Source organism: Bombyx mandarina, chromosome 01 (genome assembly GCF_030267445.1).
Source record: "Bombyx mandarina strain Sakado chromosome 01, ASM3026744v2".
Taxonomy (NCBI): Eukaryota; Metazoa; Arthropoda; class Insecta; order Lepidoptera; family Bombycidae; genus Bombyx; species Bombyx mandarina.
The window spans coordinates 4,057,185-4,075,511 of record NC_143208.1 but is presented as its reverse complement, the minus strand read 5'-3'; the positions used below and the strand labels follow the sequence as shown (position 1 = coordinate 4,075,511).

The window sequence follows — 18,327 nt, the reverse complement described above, 5'->3', positions numbered from 1 at the left end:
TTACGTTACGGACGTTTTTTCCCAGTTAGCGTACCCCTCCGCATCGTCCCATAAGGAACTTCGTTCCAAAAATTAAACGGATCGAGCTTCGTCGAGGTAATGGAATGTGTTGCGAGACTTAGATATTTGAAGCAACATAATTTGATATTTACAGGATCTAATTTAATACAACTAGAGGTTCCGCAGTAGTCGAAATTCGACTATAATTAATTGGAATTGTAAGTTTGTACACTATTATGATTGTATTTTATACTTCTATAATCACAAATTTCGCCAAGACTACACTATAAAAAATATTAACAAAGACAAACAATATTTAATCTATCTATCTATCTATCTATCTCTTATATTTAATCTATTCTCAATTTGACAACAGACGTCAAGAACAAAAGTTTGTCAATCAATAGTATGCATGCGTGTGTGCGTCAAATACATGGTATGTAGTGTGTGTAATGTTTTCTATATTCTCTATAAGTGTGGAATATTTCATACTCCTCCGTCCGCGCAATTTTCGTAAAAAGGGTTTTTGCTTCACGTATTAATAATATATAGATATAAACAAAGCCTGAAGGTAATTTATTCGGGACGCAAATGATTCCTAGTCGTATGAAGCTTATGTAAGTAGGGGCCACACAATATTGGCGGTAGTGATAAACAAAAAAATTAGACATCGTTTCTTTTTATTGTATCTTTTCAAGTGTTGTTCCTGTTTAATTGAATTGAATTGAATTTCAAATCGCAGCTGACAAACAAATAACAGATTTTTCTGTTTTCTTATGTATTTTTGGTTGTATGATTATTATAATGATGATGTTTCTATTTCATATACCCGATACATACGTATGGAATGAAACGATAGTAGATCTCTATAGTATTTTATGGAATAATAATATGGTAATAAAAGCACATGAAATTGAGGTTGTACTAGCGTAGTTTCGAAAATGGATATACTTTAGCTATTGCGAACATCACGACAAAGCGTGGTAGGATTTCAATAATTATAAACAAGAACGACTTTAGTGTGTACTAAATTAAATCCTGTTAAATAAAATTTAATATGGGTGTCCAAATTCCACAACCTCTATAATTATTTTAGATATTATTCATGTATTAAACGAACGCAGATATGCCTCTCCAAAAATCGCAATGTATGTATATAAAGCGCAGGCTTGTCCCAAACATATTGCTTTGGGTCAGTAATAAATTGAGTTAGTACGAAACGCAATGCGCAGTTTGCAGTGTTCTCTTACCGTAAGTGAAGCTTCACTTACGATCGCATAACTTTAAGAGAGTACAAACAAGGAAAATAAATTACACCGCTGAACAGGTAGGTACCTATATTCGCAATATCAGCAAAGATCGAGAGGCTTGTTTTCGAAATTCGCATTCGAGAAACGCAGCGCCAAGGCACGTCACACATTGCGATTCTTGAAACTCACAAAAAAAAATGCAACGTTACTCCGGTTAAGAAAGAAATCGAGACAGAAAAACCAGCATGTTTTTTTTTGCTTAGATGGTTGGACGTGCTCACAGCCCATCTGATGTTAAGTGGTTACTGGAGCCCATATACATCTACAACGTAAATGCGCCACCCACCTTGAGATATAAGTTCTAAGGTCTCAGTATAGTTACAACGGCTGCCCCACCCTTCAAACCGAAACGCATTACTGGTTCACGGCAGAAATAGGCAAGGCGGTGGTATCCACCCGCCCGGACTCACAAGAGGTCCTACCACCAGTAAAAGTGTTATAAGATTCACAAAAATCGCGTCTAAATCGAATCCCAGAATTCGCAAATGCTGTGAACGTAACAAATACAAATAGGACACGCATCAACTGCAGGTATTTCAATCGCAAATATAACCAGTATTTAAGTCAGTATTAATTATAACAAATAAACGGCTGACAAAGGTACAATGCAATGCACTTTCATTATTAATACGTGTAGTTGACATCGAGCCTATTCATATTCCTTTCTTGACGTCCATTCTTTTGTTTAAGAGCTCTGTGGACATCTCCAGTTATCTGTGCAAGGGGTGAAATTAACATGAACCCTGAATATACAAATAAAACGAACAAATTGAATACGTTCTATTTTTGTACGACACGTTTTCAACAAAGATCGTTTTTTTTAATTATTTTATGTGTAATGCTCAAGAGTCAAAAAATAAATAAATTATTAATGTAAAATAGCTCTGAATACTAAATATTTTACATATTACAACGATACAAACAAACTGCGGCTGTAATTTAAGAAGAAAGGCATCATGTGGAGAATAAACAAAAAAAGCTTTATCAAATTCTATGTTTGTTGAATGAAACGATATTGTGCTTCATAATCGGTAAATTAATTTTAAATCATCACAAAAGGATTTTCCGCATGGCTCGTATAACGTATATTTCTACAAAGAAAATTAATTTCTCATTTCGAGAGGGTTGTCTTCATAAGGAGTACTTTGATGAAATATTTTCCTGCGTTGGATCTTTCACGCGTACGTTTTATCTCAAACTGAATTTAGATTTAGTTTCCCCACAGATATGAAACTAATTTCTTTTCTGTTTCATTTCAAATAACTGGAAATGTGATATTATAAATAAAAAAACCCTATAATACAAATGAAGTAAATTTGTATCAATTCGTTTAAAATTTAGAAATTTACGCATAGCAAATATAATATAATAAGTTTATAAATATCTTAGGTACCATAAATTCATTTCTCTCTCACCTTTAAGACACGCATCTGAAGTGAGCGCATATTGTATTCCACAAGAGCCGAGCAGAAAGCCGACTTGCTGAAGGCCGGCGTCGCGACGAGTGAGTGGAACTTCAATCGGAACGGGAACTATTCCAGCTTGTAGGCATCCGTAGAACGCGCATATGAAGTTAATCGGATCGTTGTTTGGGTACACCAGAGCAACTCGATCCCCAAGCTTTATGGAGTTGTCTCCGCTCATGGGCCCACCGCTGCTGGCCTTGGATGTAAATGTTTTGTTGAGCAATGCGTGAGCAATTTTCAATGAGCGGCTTAAGAGCTTTCCTGTTAGAATATAAATAATTTAAAATTAAAATATTTATTTAAGATATTTTGTGTTGCTATAGATTATATATCAACGCTTGAAAGACAAACGTGACTAAGCGACAATGCGTGAACTTTACAGTAGACTAAATTAAAATTAAAATACCTGAAAACAAAATTTATTTTAACGAATCTAGCTGTAGGATTGAAATGATTTTAATAGACCTAGAAATATATATTTTTTTCGCATCGAATATGGTTGTTGCCTATCATTTATTTACAAAGCAGTTATTGTCGCTTAGTCACGTTTGCCTTTGAAGCGTCAAATTATAAATAAAAAACTCACCATATGTAAGGGAATTACTGAGCTTCCCATTCGGATCGAGCACAGTTGCCATGTTGGCCTTAAACGAAGCAGTGCCATATCTCTGGAGAGCCGCCTCCAGGTTCCTAGGCAAGCCAGCCGGTACCACTAGTTGTTCACCAACTGCCGGTGTCATGGTGCCTCCTTCGGGCTTCGGAGCGTTGGGATCTTTAGGGTTAGCCGCCAGCTCGAGTTCGATGTCGTCGTCCTCATAAAACTCCGGTAGGGGTCGACGTTTTGGTCGCTTCAGCGTGTTAAGAAGTTGCTGAATCTTAGCGGATACCTACCGGAAAAGAACATTTTGAAATAAATCTTAAGATTAATCTTTTGAAGCCTAGTGAATATTTATTGGTGGTAGGACCTCTTGTGAGTCCGCACGGGTAGGTACCACCGCCCCGCCTATTTCTGCCGTGAAGCTGTAATGCGTTTCGATTTGAAGGGTGGGGCAGCCGCTGTAACTATAATGAGACCTTAGAACTATGTCTCAAGGTGTGTGGCGCATTTACGTTGTAGATGTCTATGGGCTCCAGTAACCACTTAACATCAGGTGGGCTGTGACCTCGTCCACCCATCTAAGCAATAAAACACAACATGAGTATTTATTGTAAAAAACGCTTTTGGTGCCGCGAGTAATCTGAGCGTTTTTAGTTCAAGTATTGAACCAAAAACAATTGAAATTTTTATTTAATGTGAATGTGTAAAAACACAACAAAAGAATACGTATTGTTGTCGTCGAGCGTATTTCAGTAAGTATTACTCTCATCAATCAATACCAAGATTACGTGAGATCTGCCCTTTTCAAGCTCCGCCCTGCTAGGTCACAGTCACCTGGGGCTTTGAGAGTGAGTATTATCCAAGGTCATTTATAACGAAACGTTGCACTCTAACCCAACGACCCAACGCTACTCCTAATTAATGAGTCTCATTGCGTAGGTACATAAGCCAAGACTAAAATAATAATTTGAGATGAGCCTTTCTTTGAGTAATACGCATCGATAAAATAACATAGACGTTATCTACATGCTATCTTGATAAATATTATGCAGAAATATTGGAACTTTTGATTGACCTATGTCTATTGGTGAAAGTCATCGCCCGCATTGAGAAATTAAGTTGAAGTTATTGCACAACAGCTGTCTCACTTTTCTAACTAAAGGCACTTGTTTTGATTGAGGTCAAAATAAGCAGGATAGCGATACCCCTCTCTTTTTTTTGGCAGAAGGAATTCGAAGGACTTCCGCGTAAGCGTTAGGTAGGCGGGCCATGGATTAATTAAGCCAACTAATACTCCCCCGTTCGCTTAATAATCCTGGTCAGAGCCTCGGATGTAACAAAACTCAATTGATCCGAGCGGGGGTAAGACCATACTGCATCCCTCTCTCGCCACCGTACGCGATACGCCAAATTGGTGGTCGCCAACCCCACGACCACCACATAAGACCCGTAGCCGAGGAGTCAAAGAGGCGCGGGTTGCCGACCACTGACCTAGGCGAAGCTCGTGTATCGATTGCATGCAGGCCGTCCATATCACCACACACTCACACACGCACACACATAAACATGGGCAAGCAAATTTACAAATTTTGCTTATCCGATTTAATTCCACCGTTTCCGTTGAAGTCATTCGTGAACGTAACATGTTTTCAGCAAGCATGTAGTAGCAATTTTATATATCAATAAGAACAAACCACACTTCGAAACGACACGTAACAAAGTAAGAAATATGATTATTAAAATAATTATGTTGTAATCTGTAATCTTGGATTTATTTAAACAGGAAAATTAATAATTTCGAAGTTATTTTCCTTATCTCTTTTCAGAGATTTCACGAGTCACGTCTACTATATTTCGAATTGAATGGTATATGTTTCCATAGGTGTGCATAAAAGAGTTCACAACAACAACAAAAATCCTCTTAGATAACTTTAGATAGCATTAAATATAAATCAATGAATAATTTATAAATTGACACAAAAAGAAAATGTCGTGAGGGTAACTAAAACATTAAGCGAAAATGACTTCCGATTACTTTTATGTACGTAAAATATTTATTTCATATAATTAGGACGCTACCTTTTATTGAAGGATTACCCAAAAACATTTTATAATGTACACATAGCAATATATCATATTTAACCGTAACGTTTATTCCGCACAACACTGCACAACAAAACAATTTGCAATCATATATTCCGATTAAAAAACTGAATTCACTTCGTCCGTTCGTAACAAAAACGGATTAATTATTTTATATCTGAACGACATGATTGAATTGTGTTCACGCACTGAGCATTCAGAAATAACGATACAATATTGCGCTACAATATTATTGTTGTCGTGTTATAAATATTTATATTTCAGGAAAATGCCTATTTCTTATTAAGCCAAGTCCAGTGAACATTTTTATTCAATTAACAACAGGAAAACACATAAACATAAAGATTTACATTGAATTCTCATACGCTTTAACTTTATTGGTTTATTAGCAATTTCTTCAAATGGTGAATCGAGTAGGAAGAGCTAGGAAATTCTTCAAACCTACACTACAAAGGCCGCAAATAAATTCTAGATATCATAGTAAAACTAAATACGTCAAGGTAAAAATACGTGTTCAATACAAATACATAATAGCCTGTGTAGTGCCTCCGGCTCATTTCCTTTTCTTTCTTTTTTCCTTATTATGCTGATAGCCTTGAGAGGCTATTTCAGCGTAACCGTAACTAGTAGGTGAGCTCACGGGGCTCAAACCTGACGACGTTGTTAACATGAACCCTAGCAAGAGCCGTGCTTCGCAGAATCTACTGTCGGATCGGAAACGATCCACTGAGAACATCCAACGAGAAACTCAGTGGGCTGTCTCTGTTAATTTACTTGTCGAGCCCTTCGTCGCAAGCGACGGATTCGACGAGGACGATGACCGGTTCCTGTCCTCTTCGCAATTCTACTTCACATTTCTATTCCACCACTCAAAAGAAGGCAATCAGTGAACTTCATACACACGGGCAAATACTATATCTTAATTATATGCATTAGTCAATTTCGTTTCGTTTTAACAGGCTAATGAGAAATAATCTTTTATTCAAAGCAATAATTATAAAGCTCAAACATCTGCTAAAGTCCGACTTGATTACGATATAAATGATAATAATCTCCTCAGTATCTATTTGTATAAGCCACTACATAAGTATTTCGATTAAATATGGATAATACAAAAATAGTCTACTTTGATAACGATTCCAAGAAGACAGAAAATAAATAGGAGTTAAAGTCTTTATACATAGAATCGATAAATCCTTTAGGCCAACTTACTTAGAACAAGTTTATCGTGACGAAGGAAGTTAGTTATTTTATCATCACAACAAGATCAATGGCACTGACGTTAAACTTCTATCAGGACCAGTAAAACATTAATTACAAACAAAGCGTCTCTAACAAACCGCGCCCGAGACAAGCTCGTTCAAGCACTACTCAATTAGTGACTCAGAAATAAAATGACGAGTGTCCTGCTTTTAAATATTTAGTCCAATCATCATGATGCCAGAACTAAGTTACATACGAACAATATAATAACAACAAGACGTCTCATTCTATTTCAATTAACCGAATCGTCTCGGTGATTTAAAAAAGTTATGAAGATTTTAATTCTAAAATGATATTTGATCAAATTCATCATTTTAATACAGAAATAGTAAATACATTTTATATTACTGAGTTTTTTTTAACGATAATTGCCAATGGTTTATGGATAGTGGGATTTGTATTGTTTATTTATAGAAAATATTTAAAAAAGTATTTTTATTTTGGAATGAGTAAACAAGCTTTATGTGGGACTGTCTACTCGACAGTGACGTCAGAGTTGATTTAGGGCAACCAAACATAGACACAAAAATAATAATTTGACAGTTAATTCATCGATGGAATCGAAGTTTGTCATAATTTAGCAGGTTGTCTATACTAATATTATAAAGAGGAAAGATTTGTTTGTTTGTTTGTTTGTTTCGAATAGGCTCCGAAACAACTGGACCGATTTGAAAAATTATTTTTCCAATAGAAGCCGACATTGTCCCTAATGAACATAGGCTACTTTTTAAAAAAAAAAAATTTTTTATTTTTTTGCTTTCATGTGTGTTTTAATGTTTCCGAAGCGAAGCGAGGGCGGGTCGCTAGTTTAAAATAATTTACAAGTTTATTCATAATTCCTAGTATTCAACTTCAAACGACACCATTTTGTTTTTGCTAATTAATTCTTTACTTCATTATAAAGTATAGTAAATACGGCTATTATTATTAATATTATGTTTTATTGCTAAGATGGGTGGACGAGCTCACGGCCTAACTGGTGTTAACTGGTTACCAGAGCAAATAGACATCTACAACGTAAATGCCGCAAGCTACTTTGAGACATGAGTTGTAAGGTCTCACTTTTAATATAGTTCACGCAACATTGCCGTCACTCATAGACTGCACCAAGCCAGGGGACACAACGAATACACAATTGTTTGGATTACTTTAAAAAACAATTACAATTAATATTCAGTATGTCTCTTCAACAACAGATTGTGATGTAAAAGTATGAAATTATCGAATCAGAATCCCGTTAAAGTTTACAATTATAAACTATAAAGACTTGGTCTTATTTCAAGGGTAAAAGGTACATAAAGAAATTTTCATTCTAAAAAAATTTTTCTTTTAAGCCGTACTAACTGTTCAATACTAGATGACATGCCTACTAGAAATAAAAATATTAACGTTGAACGTGTTCTTCAACATAAAAAATATGTAGTTTCGGAATAAGTATTTTTCAACTCAAATGGGTTAAGTCCACTTTCAAGTTTCACTTTTGATCACGAAGGTTGTGGTGGACAGGTAACGGTATTTCTAAGATTACCCAAAGTGCGTTCACGAACGACTTCCACGTCGAGGCAATAACATCGGGTAGTTATTAGTACATTAGAAAACTTCCAATTTCATTATGTATATTCTACTGGTGATGCTAATTGATGGGCTTGATGTGATACCGCACGGGTACTAGGTACTACTAGGCACTAGTAGATACTAGTAGATACTAATAGGTACTACTAGGTACTACTAGGTACTACTAGGTACTACTAGGTACTACTAGGTACTACTAGGTACTACTAGGTACTACTAGGTACTACTAGGTACTACTAGGTACTACTAGGTACTACTAGGTACTACTAGGTACTACTAGGTACTACTAGGTATTACTAGGTACTACTAGGTACCACTAGGTACTACTACGTACCACTAGGTACTACCAGGTACCCCTAGGTACTACTAGGTACTCCTAGGTAAGACTAGATATAATGACCTCGTTTATTTCTAATGCAATGCGATGACATGTTTTGATTCGAGCGCTCTTATACGAGTTATACATACGAGTGTGGTCATTCGCTACGGTTACAATTCAACACAATTGGCCTTGACTTTTTTATTATTATTATTGATTGAATAACTATTTCGAGGAATAGGCTACTTGCTTACAGAAAACCAATCAAAAATAAGCTTTATTTACCAATATTTTTAATCAAATAGGTTTGACTTTTGTTTGTCCTCAAATGTCATCTTCATGAACTTTATTGAAACAATTGCTTTAGCCTATATTTTTATATTCTCGGCATACGACTTAAGTGTCACTTTTTTTATGATCTTATTGATAACCCCAAAACACTTTTCAATCACAATCAAAGCGTGAAGGTATTAATGACTATATAGAACATTTTTAACACTTATTTTATTTATGTAGGTTGTAGAAAAAATAAAAATTATTTATGAAATGAAAGGGCGATACTGAGAAAAGAATGAAGGATTACGATGTCGCAGGTTAGATTTTTTTGAGGAAAAACCTCCGCTTATTGTGCCATTCTCAGCACCTTAAAAAACGATCACATTTTTTATTATCAAAAAATAACGGCAGCCAATATTTAAATAGGTTATTTATGTTTTTGAAGTGAAACTTCTAATGCGACTTCCAACAAAGTTGCGTTAAACGTTTAACGCTACCATGGAATAGAAAGAGAGAGCAAGAGTGAATGCGTGGCACTCGAAGTATGCGCGTATAGCCTGTTACAGGCCAGCGCGAGCGTTAGCAACGAGTGCCGTCCAATATTTTTATGAAGTATTTAAATATAAATTTATTTTTCTATCTATAATTTAAATTATATATAATATAAATGTTGTGGCATCTCTTATACTCAGCATTCCCTATTACAAGAGCAATTTGATTTAAGGATGAAAAATGAAGAAAACCACAATACTACAAATCGAAAAAGAAGTTTCACTTCATTCACGTGCACCAAGTTGCACGTGCACCAAATTGCACGCGCACCGTTTTTTTTTTATAATCAATGCCTATTCATGTGTTCGTCCACATATTTAGAGACCAATAAAAAACATTACCTTCCATCTCCCAGTGCCGGTGCCGGTGTCTTCAGCTTGCGCGTAGCACTGCACCCGATCAGCAACGAGGGCTCCACCGCGTCTCGACGCCGCCGTGGCATTGGTAACATCTGGTTGGACATCTGTACGCATTCTTAATGAGTTAAGCGGAACCGTGCAACGTTTGTCTTAGAGCCCTTTTCATCCGTATAAAACAGAAGCTTTGATAGGAAATGAGTTTAAATAAAATTACGTAATGTTTTTTTTTTTTTCAAACCAACGCAAGCTACATCTTACAGAATCTGTTATTTGATGGAGAATATAAATTGTGAAATTTAGAATCTGCTTTAAATTGATCAATAATTGAAACGACTTAATTGTGATGTAATTTTTTTTATCCGTATTTTTTTTAATAATTATACCTCTCGTTTTTTTGTGACTCCTTTTATCGATTATCCATTTCCTATGAACGAAATGTTCAAACAATTAGAAAAAAAATGGAAACATTTTAATTAAAACCAAGAACTCACTTTTCGATCTCGTCAATACTCGAACAAACTAGCTTGTTTCAGTTTAAAAGTTTATGTCTTAACTTATATTTAACTACTAAACGAATACTAGCTAATATTATATAAGCTAATTGAGCAAGCAATTTGATGTTTGCTACGGGGCGCTCTAATGGAGCAAGCAAACTTAGTACTTCCACTTAAACTTAGCCTCGGGGAAGTTTATCATGGCTTTAGTTACGACATAGGTGCTCTGAGGCTCCTCAAGTAAATGTGTGCTTTAATGACAACATCAGTACGTGTGTCATATGGATCTTTTAAAACCTCGAATGCGTTCTCAGAACGAATAATGAAATGTCAAAACGAAATGAGTAAAGTTAAAAACACGATTTTTAGGCACATTTAAAAAAGCTGTAATCATCTTTAGGTTCATCAAACTCCAAGAAGCTAGCCACGAAAAATACGGTAGTTATTCAATCGAATATAACGCTATTAAATAAGGATGAGTGAATCGAAAAATGTTAATAGTTGCTGAGCAATACGATCTGGTTATTGGAAACCTATAAAAAACATTTTATACTTTTCTTCAAACGCGAATTGAATAGCTTCACATTTCAACTAGAGAGACTCCGACATTCAATGAATAGTTGATGTTGTTGTCTTTAACTTTAAATGTTCGAGAAGTTGCTGAGAAGTTCAGCGACGGGATGTTCGATGTCTAGTCGAGAACTTTAAATTAGTTTCTTTAGTGTAAATGTGTACACAGCGTTGGTAGACACAATGTCGATAAGTTTAATGAATCAAACAACGCGTTTTGTGTTTGGTAGTGCTATAGTTTTTTTTTTGTTTTTTTTTTATCTATGCTGATTGCCTTGAGAGGCTATTTCAGCTTCGCCCTAACATAATATATATGTAGGTGAGCTCACGGGGCTCAAGCCGGAGTGTTGCTAACACTGACCCTAGCAAGAGCAGTGCTTCGTAGAATCTAACACCGGATTGGACACGCGACCCACTGAGAAGATCCGGCGAGAAACTCAGTGGGCTGTGTCTATGTGTTAATTCGAAGGTTTCGACGAGCGGGTTCGACGAGGACAGTGGCCGGTGCTTGTGGTACCTAAAAGCACCGTTAATGGATCGGGAGGATCCGTAATAACGTGCTTTGGGCGACGTCGACGGTTTACCATTCGGTCTACAGGATCGGGCTATTGAGTTTATTTTATGGTAGAATTTATTTATATCCTACTCACATGCTGGCAAATGCGTGAACTCTGAGAGATCAAGCTCTGTTCTCTCTTTCGGAGGGTGCTTCTTCTCTCGCTCCCGTTCTCTGTCCCGATCTCTCTGATGATGCAGCTGAGGGAGAGGGTGCGGATGCGCACGGGAGTGCGGTTGGATAGGGCGACGCGCGGGAGGAGATCCAAGCTCTGGTGGTGGGGGGAGCTCGGCGTCACCGGTGCATGAGTCCTCGTCCGACGAAGACGCTGTTTTAAACAATTTCTTGTATTCACTACCCGCTACGAATCTAAAATTACTAATGAAAATCAATTTAAGTACAGCGAGAACGTTTTCAGACATTACTATGTCTAAACCATACACAATAAAAAACTAGGGATAATTTATTTATTTCAGTGTTATTTAACACTAGCAGCCCGCTCCGGCTCCGCTCGGGTCTTTAACAAAAATTTCAACGATATTTGACGTTGGTTTATTTTCTATACTAATACTAATACTAATACTAATAATATTATAAAGAGGAAAGATTTGTTTGTTTGTTTGTTTCGAATAGGCTCCGAAACTACTGGACCGATTTGAAAAATTATTTTTCCATTAGAAGCCGACATTGTCCCTGATGAACATAGGCTACTTTTTTTAATTTTTTTTATTTAATTTTTTTTGGTTTCATGTGTGTTTTAATGTTTCCGAAGCGAAGCGAGGGCGGGTCGCTAGTTTAAAATAAAAGAACACTTATTGCGGTATAACTATAATAGTTACACATATGCTATCGCGACATTTTTTGTAAATTAATAATGTGTTCTACAAAGTCTTAGTACATTATTTTATTCCATTATCAATAGTTTTCACAGGGCACGCGATGTAAAGAATATTTTAAGTATTTTTTTTACACCTTGGGTTACGTTATTGGAGTTTTAGTAGAGATCCCTAATTTATTTCAAAAAAGATTATAGCCTATGTCACTCGCTGGAGTCATGGTCCAGACGGCTGGCCGATCCTTCGGCTGGTCGTAGGACCGTCGAGGCGATTCGCCCGGTTCTTGTGAATTGGGTGAATCGTGACAGAGGACGCCTCACTTTCCAGCTCACGCAGGTGCTCACTGGGCATGGTTGCTTCGGTGAGTTCCTGCACCGGATCGGAGCCGAGCTGACGGCAGAGTGCCACCATTGCGGTTGCGACTTGGACACGGCGGAGCACACGCTCATCGCCTGCCCCGCATGGGAGGGGTGGCGCCGTGTCCTTGTCGCAAAAATAGGAAACGACTTGTCGTTGCCGGGTGTTGTGGCATCAATGCTCGGTGACGACGAGTCGTGGAAGGCGATGCTCGACTTCTGCGAGTGCACCATCTCGCAGATGGAGGCGGCGGGGCGCGTGCGAGACGCGCAGGCCCGCCGCCGTCGAGCGGGGGCCAGGGAGGCGGATTTCGCCCAAGCCCTGGCCCTCTAAGTGTTTCGGGTCTCTCTCACATGTCGGCCTGGGGACCGACGAAGGGGACCTAAGAAGATGACGTGCAAGCTGCTCTGCACGCGTTTTATGCAAGAGCGTCCGGGTGATGGAAGGCCGGCTATCCTCAACCCACGCTGGTTCTGACCCAGCGGGGTATTCCGAGGGTAGACCATTCTAACCGGCGCCATCTAGGCGGGCTTCGGATAGCCTGCCGACCGAGAGGACTGGTGGTCGTGGCGCCGACGACCGCCAGTCCGGCGTCCCGAGGGGGAGGGTGATGGGAGAGATGTGCTCCGCACTAAACGCTTCACTTTCCCCCCTTTGCCTTTTCATGAGTTCTGTCTCATGCGAGGTTTGGACGTTGGTTGTTGAGCGACAGGAGGTTTTAGTCGGTTCAACTCCGACATGCCCCGCCCTCCATCCCCAGTGGAGGGCGGAAGTCCGGTGATTTCCTCCTGAAAAAAAAAAAAAAAAAAAAAAAAAAAAAAAAAAAAAAAAAAAAAAAAAAAAAAATTATAAAAAAAAAAAAAATGCCTATGTCACTCGGGAATAGTGTAGCTTCCAAACAGTGAAAGAATTTTTCAAATCGGTTCTGTAGTTTCGGAGCCTATTCAATACAAACAAACAAACAAATGTTACCTCTTTATAATAATATAATATAATATATATAGTATTTATAATAATAGTACAGAAGTATAGATTTCAAGCGACATTTAAATTTCACATAAAACAACTAAATACAATCCGATATGAAATAAGACTCACATAAATCATGTCGTTCTCTATCGGGGCTCTTGGCCATCATCGAAGTGCGTTTGGACGGCATAGGCAGCGATGGCTTCGGCCTATTCTGCATCTCGGCCAGAGCCTGCTGTACCGCCTCCTGTCTCACTTCTGCAAAATCAACAAGTTCGTCAAGTTCTAGAACCGAATAGGATTCCTTTTTTGATTCGTAAAACGAATAGGAATATAGACAATAATAAGAGATTCTTTACTGGTGGTAGGACGTCTTGTGAGCACGGAGTAACCTCCGCACGGGTAGGTACCACCGCCCTGCCTAATTCTGCCGTGAAGCAGTAATGCGTTTCGACTTGAAGGACAGGGCAGCCGTTGTAACTATACTGAGACCTTAGAACTTATATCTCAAGGTGGGTGGCGCATTTACGTCATAGATGTCTATGGGCTCCAGTAACCACTTAACACCAGGTGGGCTGTGAGCTCGTCCACCCACATAAGCAAAAACGTGGTGTAGGATTATGCGTCAGAGCAAATTTTGACACACAAAAGGCATCGTCAACATACGAATCAGAAGAACACGCTGCAATTCTTCTGTCGCAGTTATCTAAATTGACCAATACATCCGGTTCGTTCGGCAAACATTTTAACTTTGCACACCACGCATCTATAGACGTACATGGAAATGTTCAACAAAATACCAGCGGTCAGCGGCAGTTGAATTTAGAAGTAAAGAATTTAGAAATGTTAAAATACGTTTGCAAGTGTTCGGTTTTAAAAACATTGCTTACAAATTAAAAGCTGAAGTGTGGTAACGATAACAATGTAAACGAACGCAAGCACGCAAGCTCCACTCTGGAAATACGAGCTTTCTTTTTTATGGCAAGAGAATATATCTTACCTGCAGCTGGGCTTTTCGACAATAATTTAATGCAATTGCATTGTTAAAGCTGTCAAGACGATCAGTTAAATCAATACACCAAGCAAACGTTAAAGTCATACAAACTAATTTAACTCTAAGTAAGTAAGTTTTGAAACTGCAAAAAAGCACAATCAATCAGCGTATGATAAGCATATCGACGCTTGAAAGGCAAACGCGACAATGCGTGAACTTTACAGTATATTAATTTAAAGTTGAAATACCTGAAAACCAATCTTATTTTAATGAATCTAGCTGTAGTAGAATCTAGCTAGTAGCTGTAGGATTGAAATGATTTTAATAGACCTAGAAATATATATTTTTTTGCGCATCGAATATGGTTATTGCCTATCATTTATGTACAAAGCAGTTATTGTCGCTTAGTCACGTTTACCTTTCAAGCGTCGATATGTTATAAAACCCATGCCACCTGAACATGCACCATTATCATTAAGCATTTAGATTGGTGATCTCTCTAATCGACTGCGAGCCGGTCAAACATTTTAAAAACACAGTTACTGATTTAGCTCGGGGTCCGTAGAGCCAATCTCCTGGGTAAATGCAATTTCCTAGAAACCACTCTGCGCCTCACTAATTCCGAGCCAAATTGGAGATTAGCAAGTTTACACTAAAATCTACAGTAAGCTTCAACCACACCGGCTAGTAGTCACTAAGTCAATAAATACAAACTATATTAACATTAAAATCTAGCCACACCCAGAAGTGCAGTCTAAATTATAAGGTTTACAGAATTAAATAAGTACTTACATATGAATAGTTTAAAATAAAATATAGTAAGAAATTTTTTTTAGACAACATGACCTAGCGAATATCTCTTAATTGTAACAATTTCTCGTATACCAAATATTAAAAAAACAATATGCTCTAACGAATTTCTCAACAATGATAAATTTAGTATAGCATATAAACAACTTATTTACGCATACAACACAGCTACGTAATCTCTCTAGTTTGTACACTAAACAGAAATAGTGTCAAATTAATAACAGCAATGCGTGGTTACCGCCGCCGCCGGTCGTGCGGGTCGGTACGGGTCACAAGCGAACAGCGATTTTTTTTTTTTAATATTAATAATTTTTTAATAATTATTTAATATTAAATAATATATATGTATATATTTATTAACATAACGATTTTAAAATATAGTTATTTTTAATTATAAGTACAAAACATTGTACGAGTAATATGAAGAACGACATGCGCACACAATGGCACACATCTGTTTCGTATAAAACGAAACGTCACTTAATTGAAAAAATATTATAATAGTCTTTCACTATATAAGTATATACTATAGGTATATGTATGTATATACTCCAAAATTTGTGTATTTTCGCTTTACGGCTATTATAACGACCTAAACGATTTTTCTAAAATAATTTTACTAGCACTTTCTTAAATTGCAAAGTTAAAACATAATTCTATTTTCATCCAACATGCAATACCATTTATTCACGAATAATTTGCCAAATAGTTTGCTTGATCACAAGTGAGCGTATATTTTAACATTATTGTAACCAGCCGCTGCAGCTCAACACTGAGATTGTTTACACGAACCACAAGGTCGCTGTGTAACTATCGTAAGCTCGGTATTTTTGTACAATGCACATCCTATTATCATCCAAACAGCGATTCAACGTTGTTTAAATAATCACAAATGAATATGTGTATAAGATAACTAAGAGATTGCTGGCGTTGCGTTTTATTTATGATCTACGACAAAATGAGGTCAGACACTAGCATTTATTTATGTCTTCATTTCTCCAATTATTAATAAAGACAAAGTTGATATTATTTGTAACTAGCTGACCCGGCAGAATTCGTAGTGCCCCAATCGATAAATAAAAGACCTAAACTTTTGTATAAAATAAACTTATAACAAAAAAAAAGGAAAAACAAAATTGTTATTTTTATTTAATTACGAGCAATTTCATATTTATCTACCTTTTAAACCTTCTCTGGACTTCCACAAATAGTTCAAGACCAAAATTAGCCAAATCGGTCCGGCCGTTCTCGAGTTTTAGCGAGACTAACGAACAGCAATTCATTTTTATATATAGAGATGATTTTCAAATTTTCTTAAATTCCAAGAATCAGGGTCAGTACGTCAGTCGTCAGACCCACGCCTATTTGTGAACAATTCTAGCACCTCGTATAGTAGACATATTATGGATATTATAGATAGTACATATTATAGATGCGAGTGAGAAAAGAGTTGCACATTAATGAGGCACCTGGATTGACAGAGCTCGTACAGGAAATATGAATGGTCGTTAGCTAACATTGCTTATCTTTACCTATTATAAAAATAAATTGCTGTTCGTTAGTCTCGCTAAAACTCGAGAACAGCTGGATCGATTTGGCTAATTTTGCTCTTGAATTATTTGTGGAAGTCCAGAGAAGGTTTAAAATTTAAATAAATATGAAAACGCTCGGAATTAAATAAAAATAACAATTTATGTTTTAAAATCATTTCTTTTGGACTCACAACAACTAATCTAATTTATAGTAACTAATTTAATTCTAGCTTGTGAAAACTTCCTTTTATTAAATTTTTTTATTTTTTATTTTTTTTAAGCTGCCCACAGGTTGTTATTACTGTGTGCTTATTATGTTTTGTATTCGGGTTCACCATTTAATTTGATTTTTGTTTTGTTTTTTTCTTAAATTTTTGGTTTTGTTTTCGGGTTCACCATTTAATTTGATTTTTATTTTGTTTTTTCTTAAATTGTTATTATTTACTAATTTTACTAATTTATATCATATTCTGAGTATGTACACACGTACGGAGTCTTCATTCCCGCAAAGAACCAAAGGGAAACGGGGGTGACTGAAAATCAGCGCTGTTCAATTTATCAACCTTGAACAGCAATAGCTGAGCCACCTCCTTTTGCCTTTTTCTCTTTTTTTTGCTTTTCTTTTTTTTGTATTTCATTTTATGATGTGAAAGGCAATAAATGATCTTTATTATTATTATTATTATTATTATTTGATGTGTCCCCCGTCGGTCGGATTCATTTTGTTTGTTTTAAGTTTATTTTATACAGAAGTTTAGAGCTTTTGTTTATCGATTGAGGCACTACGAAGTCTGCCGGGTCAGCTAGTTGAGTATAAAATCCAATTTGTACTATTTGAAATTTAAAAAAGGAAAATTTATCATTATTATTACCTAATGCATTTTTTTTCTTTCTGACACATATTTCAACGAATATTTCTAGTTAATTCGATGAAAAGTTGCTTAATCCGCAATTTCTAAGAATTCATTGTAATCATAGCAATTTGTCTCGTATCGTTTACGCGTATCACGAGTGTCTCCGAGGGGCCATTGCACCGGACTCTGGAGTGAGACATTAATTTAATAACCTATCGTACGTACAGTCATAACGTACAATGACTGGTGCTCAAATGGTATTATATTTATTTGGTCATCCGGTAGCGGAGTTGCTTCGTTCGATTAAAACGTATTTCAGGATTCAATTCGGAATTCGTTTTTGAGAAGCGCGATTGAAATAATTATTATTTGTGTAATCAGTGGTGGTTAGCGATAAATTTATACTTAGAATAAAATATATTCAAGTATCACTGTGATACCGATTTAAAAACTTTTTCAAACTTCAAACGGTTTTGCCGCATACAGTAAAACTATAATATTTTTATTTTATTGGTTAGTTGGGTGGAGGAGCTCACA

At 36.6% G+C, this 18,327-nt stretch overlaps 1 protein-coding gene across 7 annotated transcripts in view; it reads right to left on the bottom strand.

The window, feature by feature from the left end:
• The window catches only part of DIP2 (disco-interacting protein 2), a 146,793-nt gene that overhangs the window by 26,832 nt on the left and 101,634 nt on the right, over positions 1–18,327 (bottom strand). For 5 of the 7 annotated variants that reach the window (XM_028179965.2, XM_028179955.2, XM_028179978.2 and 2 more), the window contains 5 exons: positions 13,730–13,858; positions 11,533–11,766; positions 9,801–9,922; positions 3,363–3,663; positions 2,726–3,037 (listed from right to left, as the gene is read on the bottom strand). In XM_028179965.2, the coding sequence (XP_028035766.1) occupies positions 2,726–3,037; positions 3,363–3,663; positions 9,801–9,922; positions 11,533–11,766; positions 13,730–13,858 (1,098 nt within the window). The remainder of the gene's footprint in view (positions 1–2,725; positions 3,038–3,362; positions 3,664–9,800; positions 9,923–11,532; positions 11,767–13,729; positions 13,859–18,327) is intronic. The other 2 variants (XM_028179971.2, XM_089727253.1) reach the window with 1 other exon arrangement.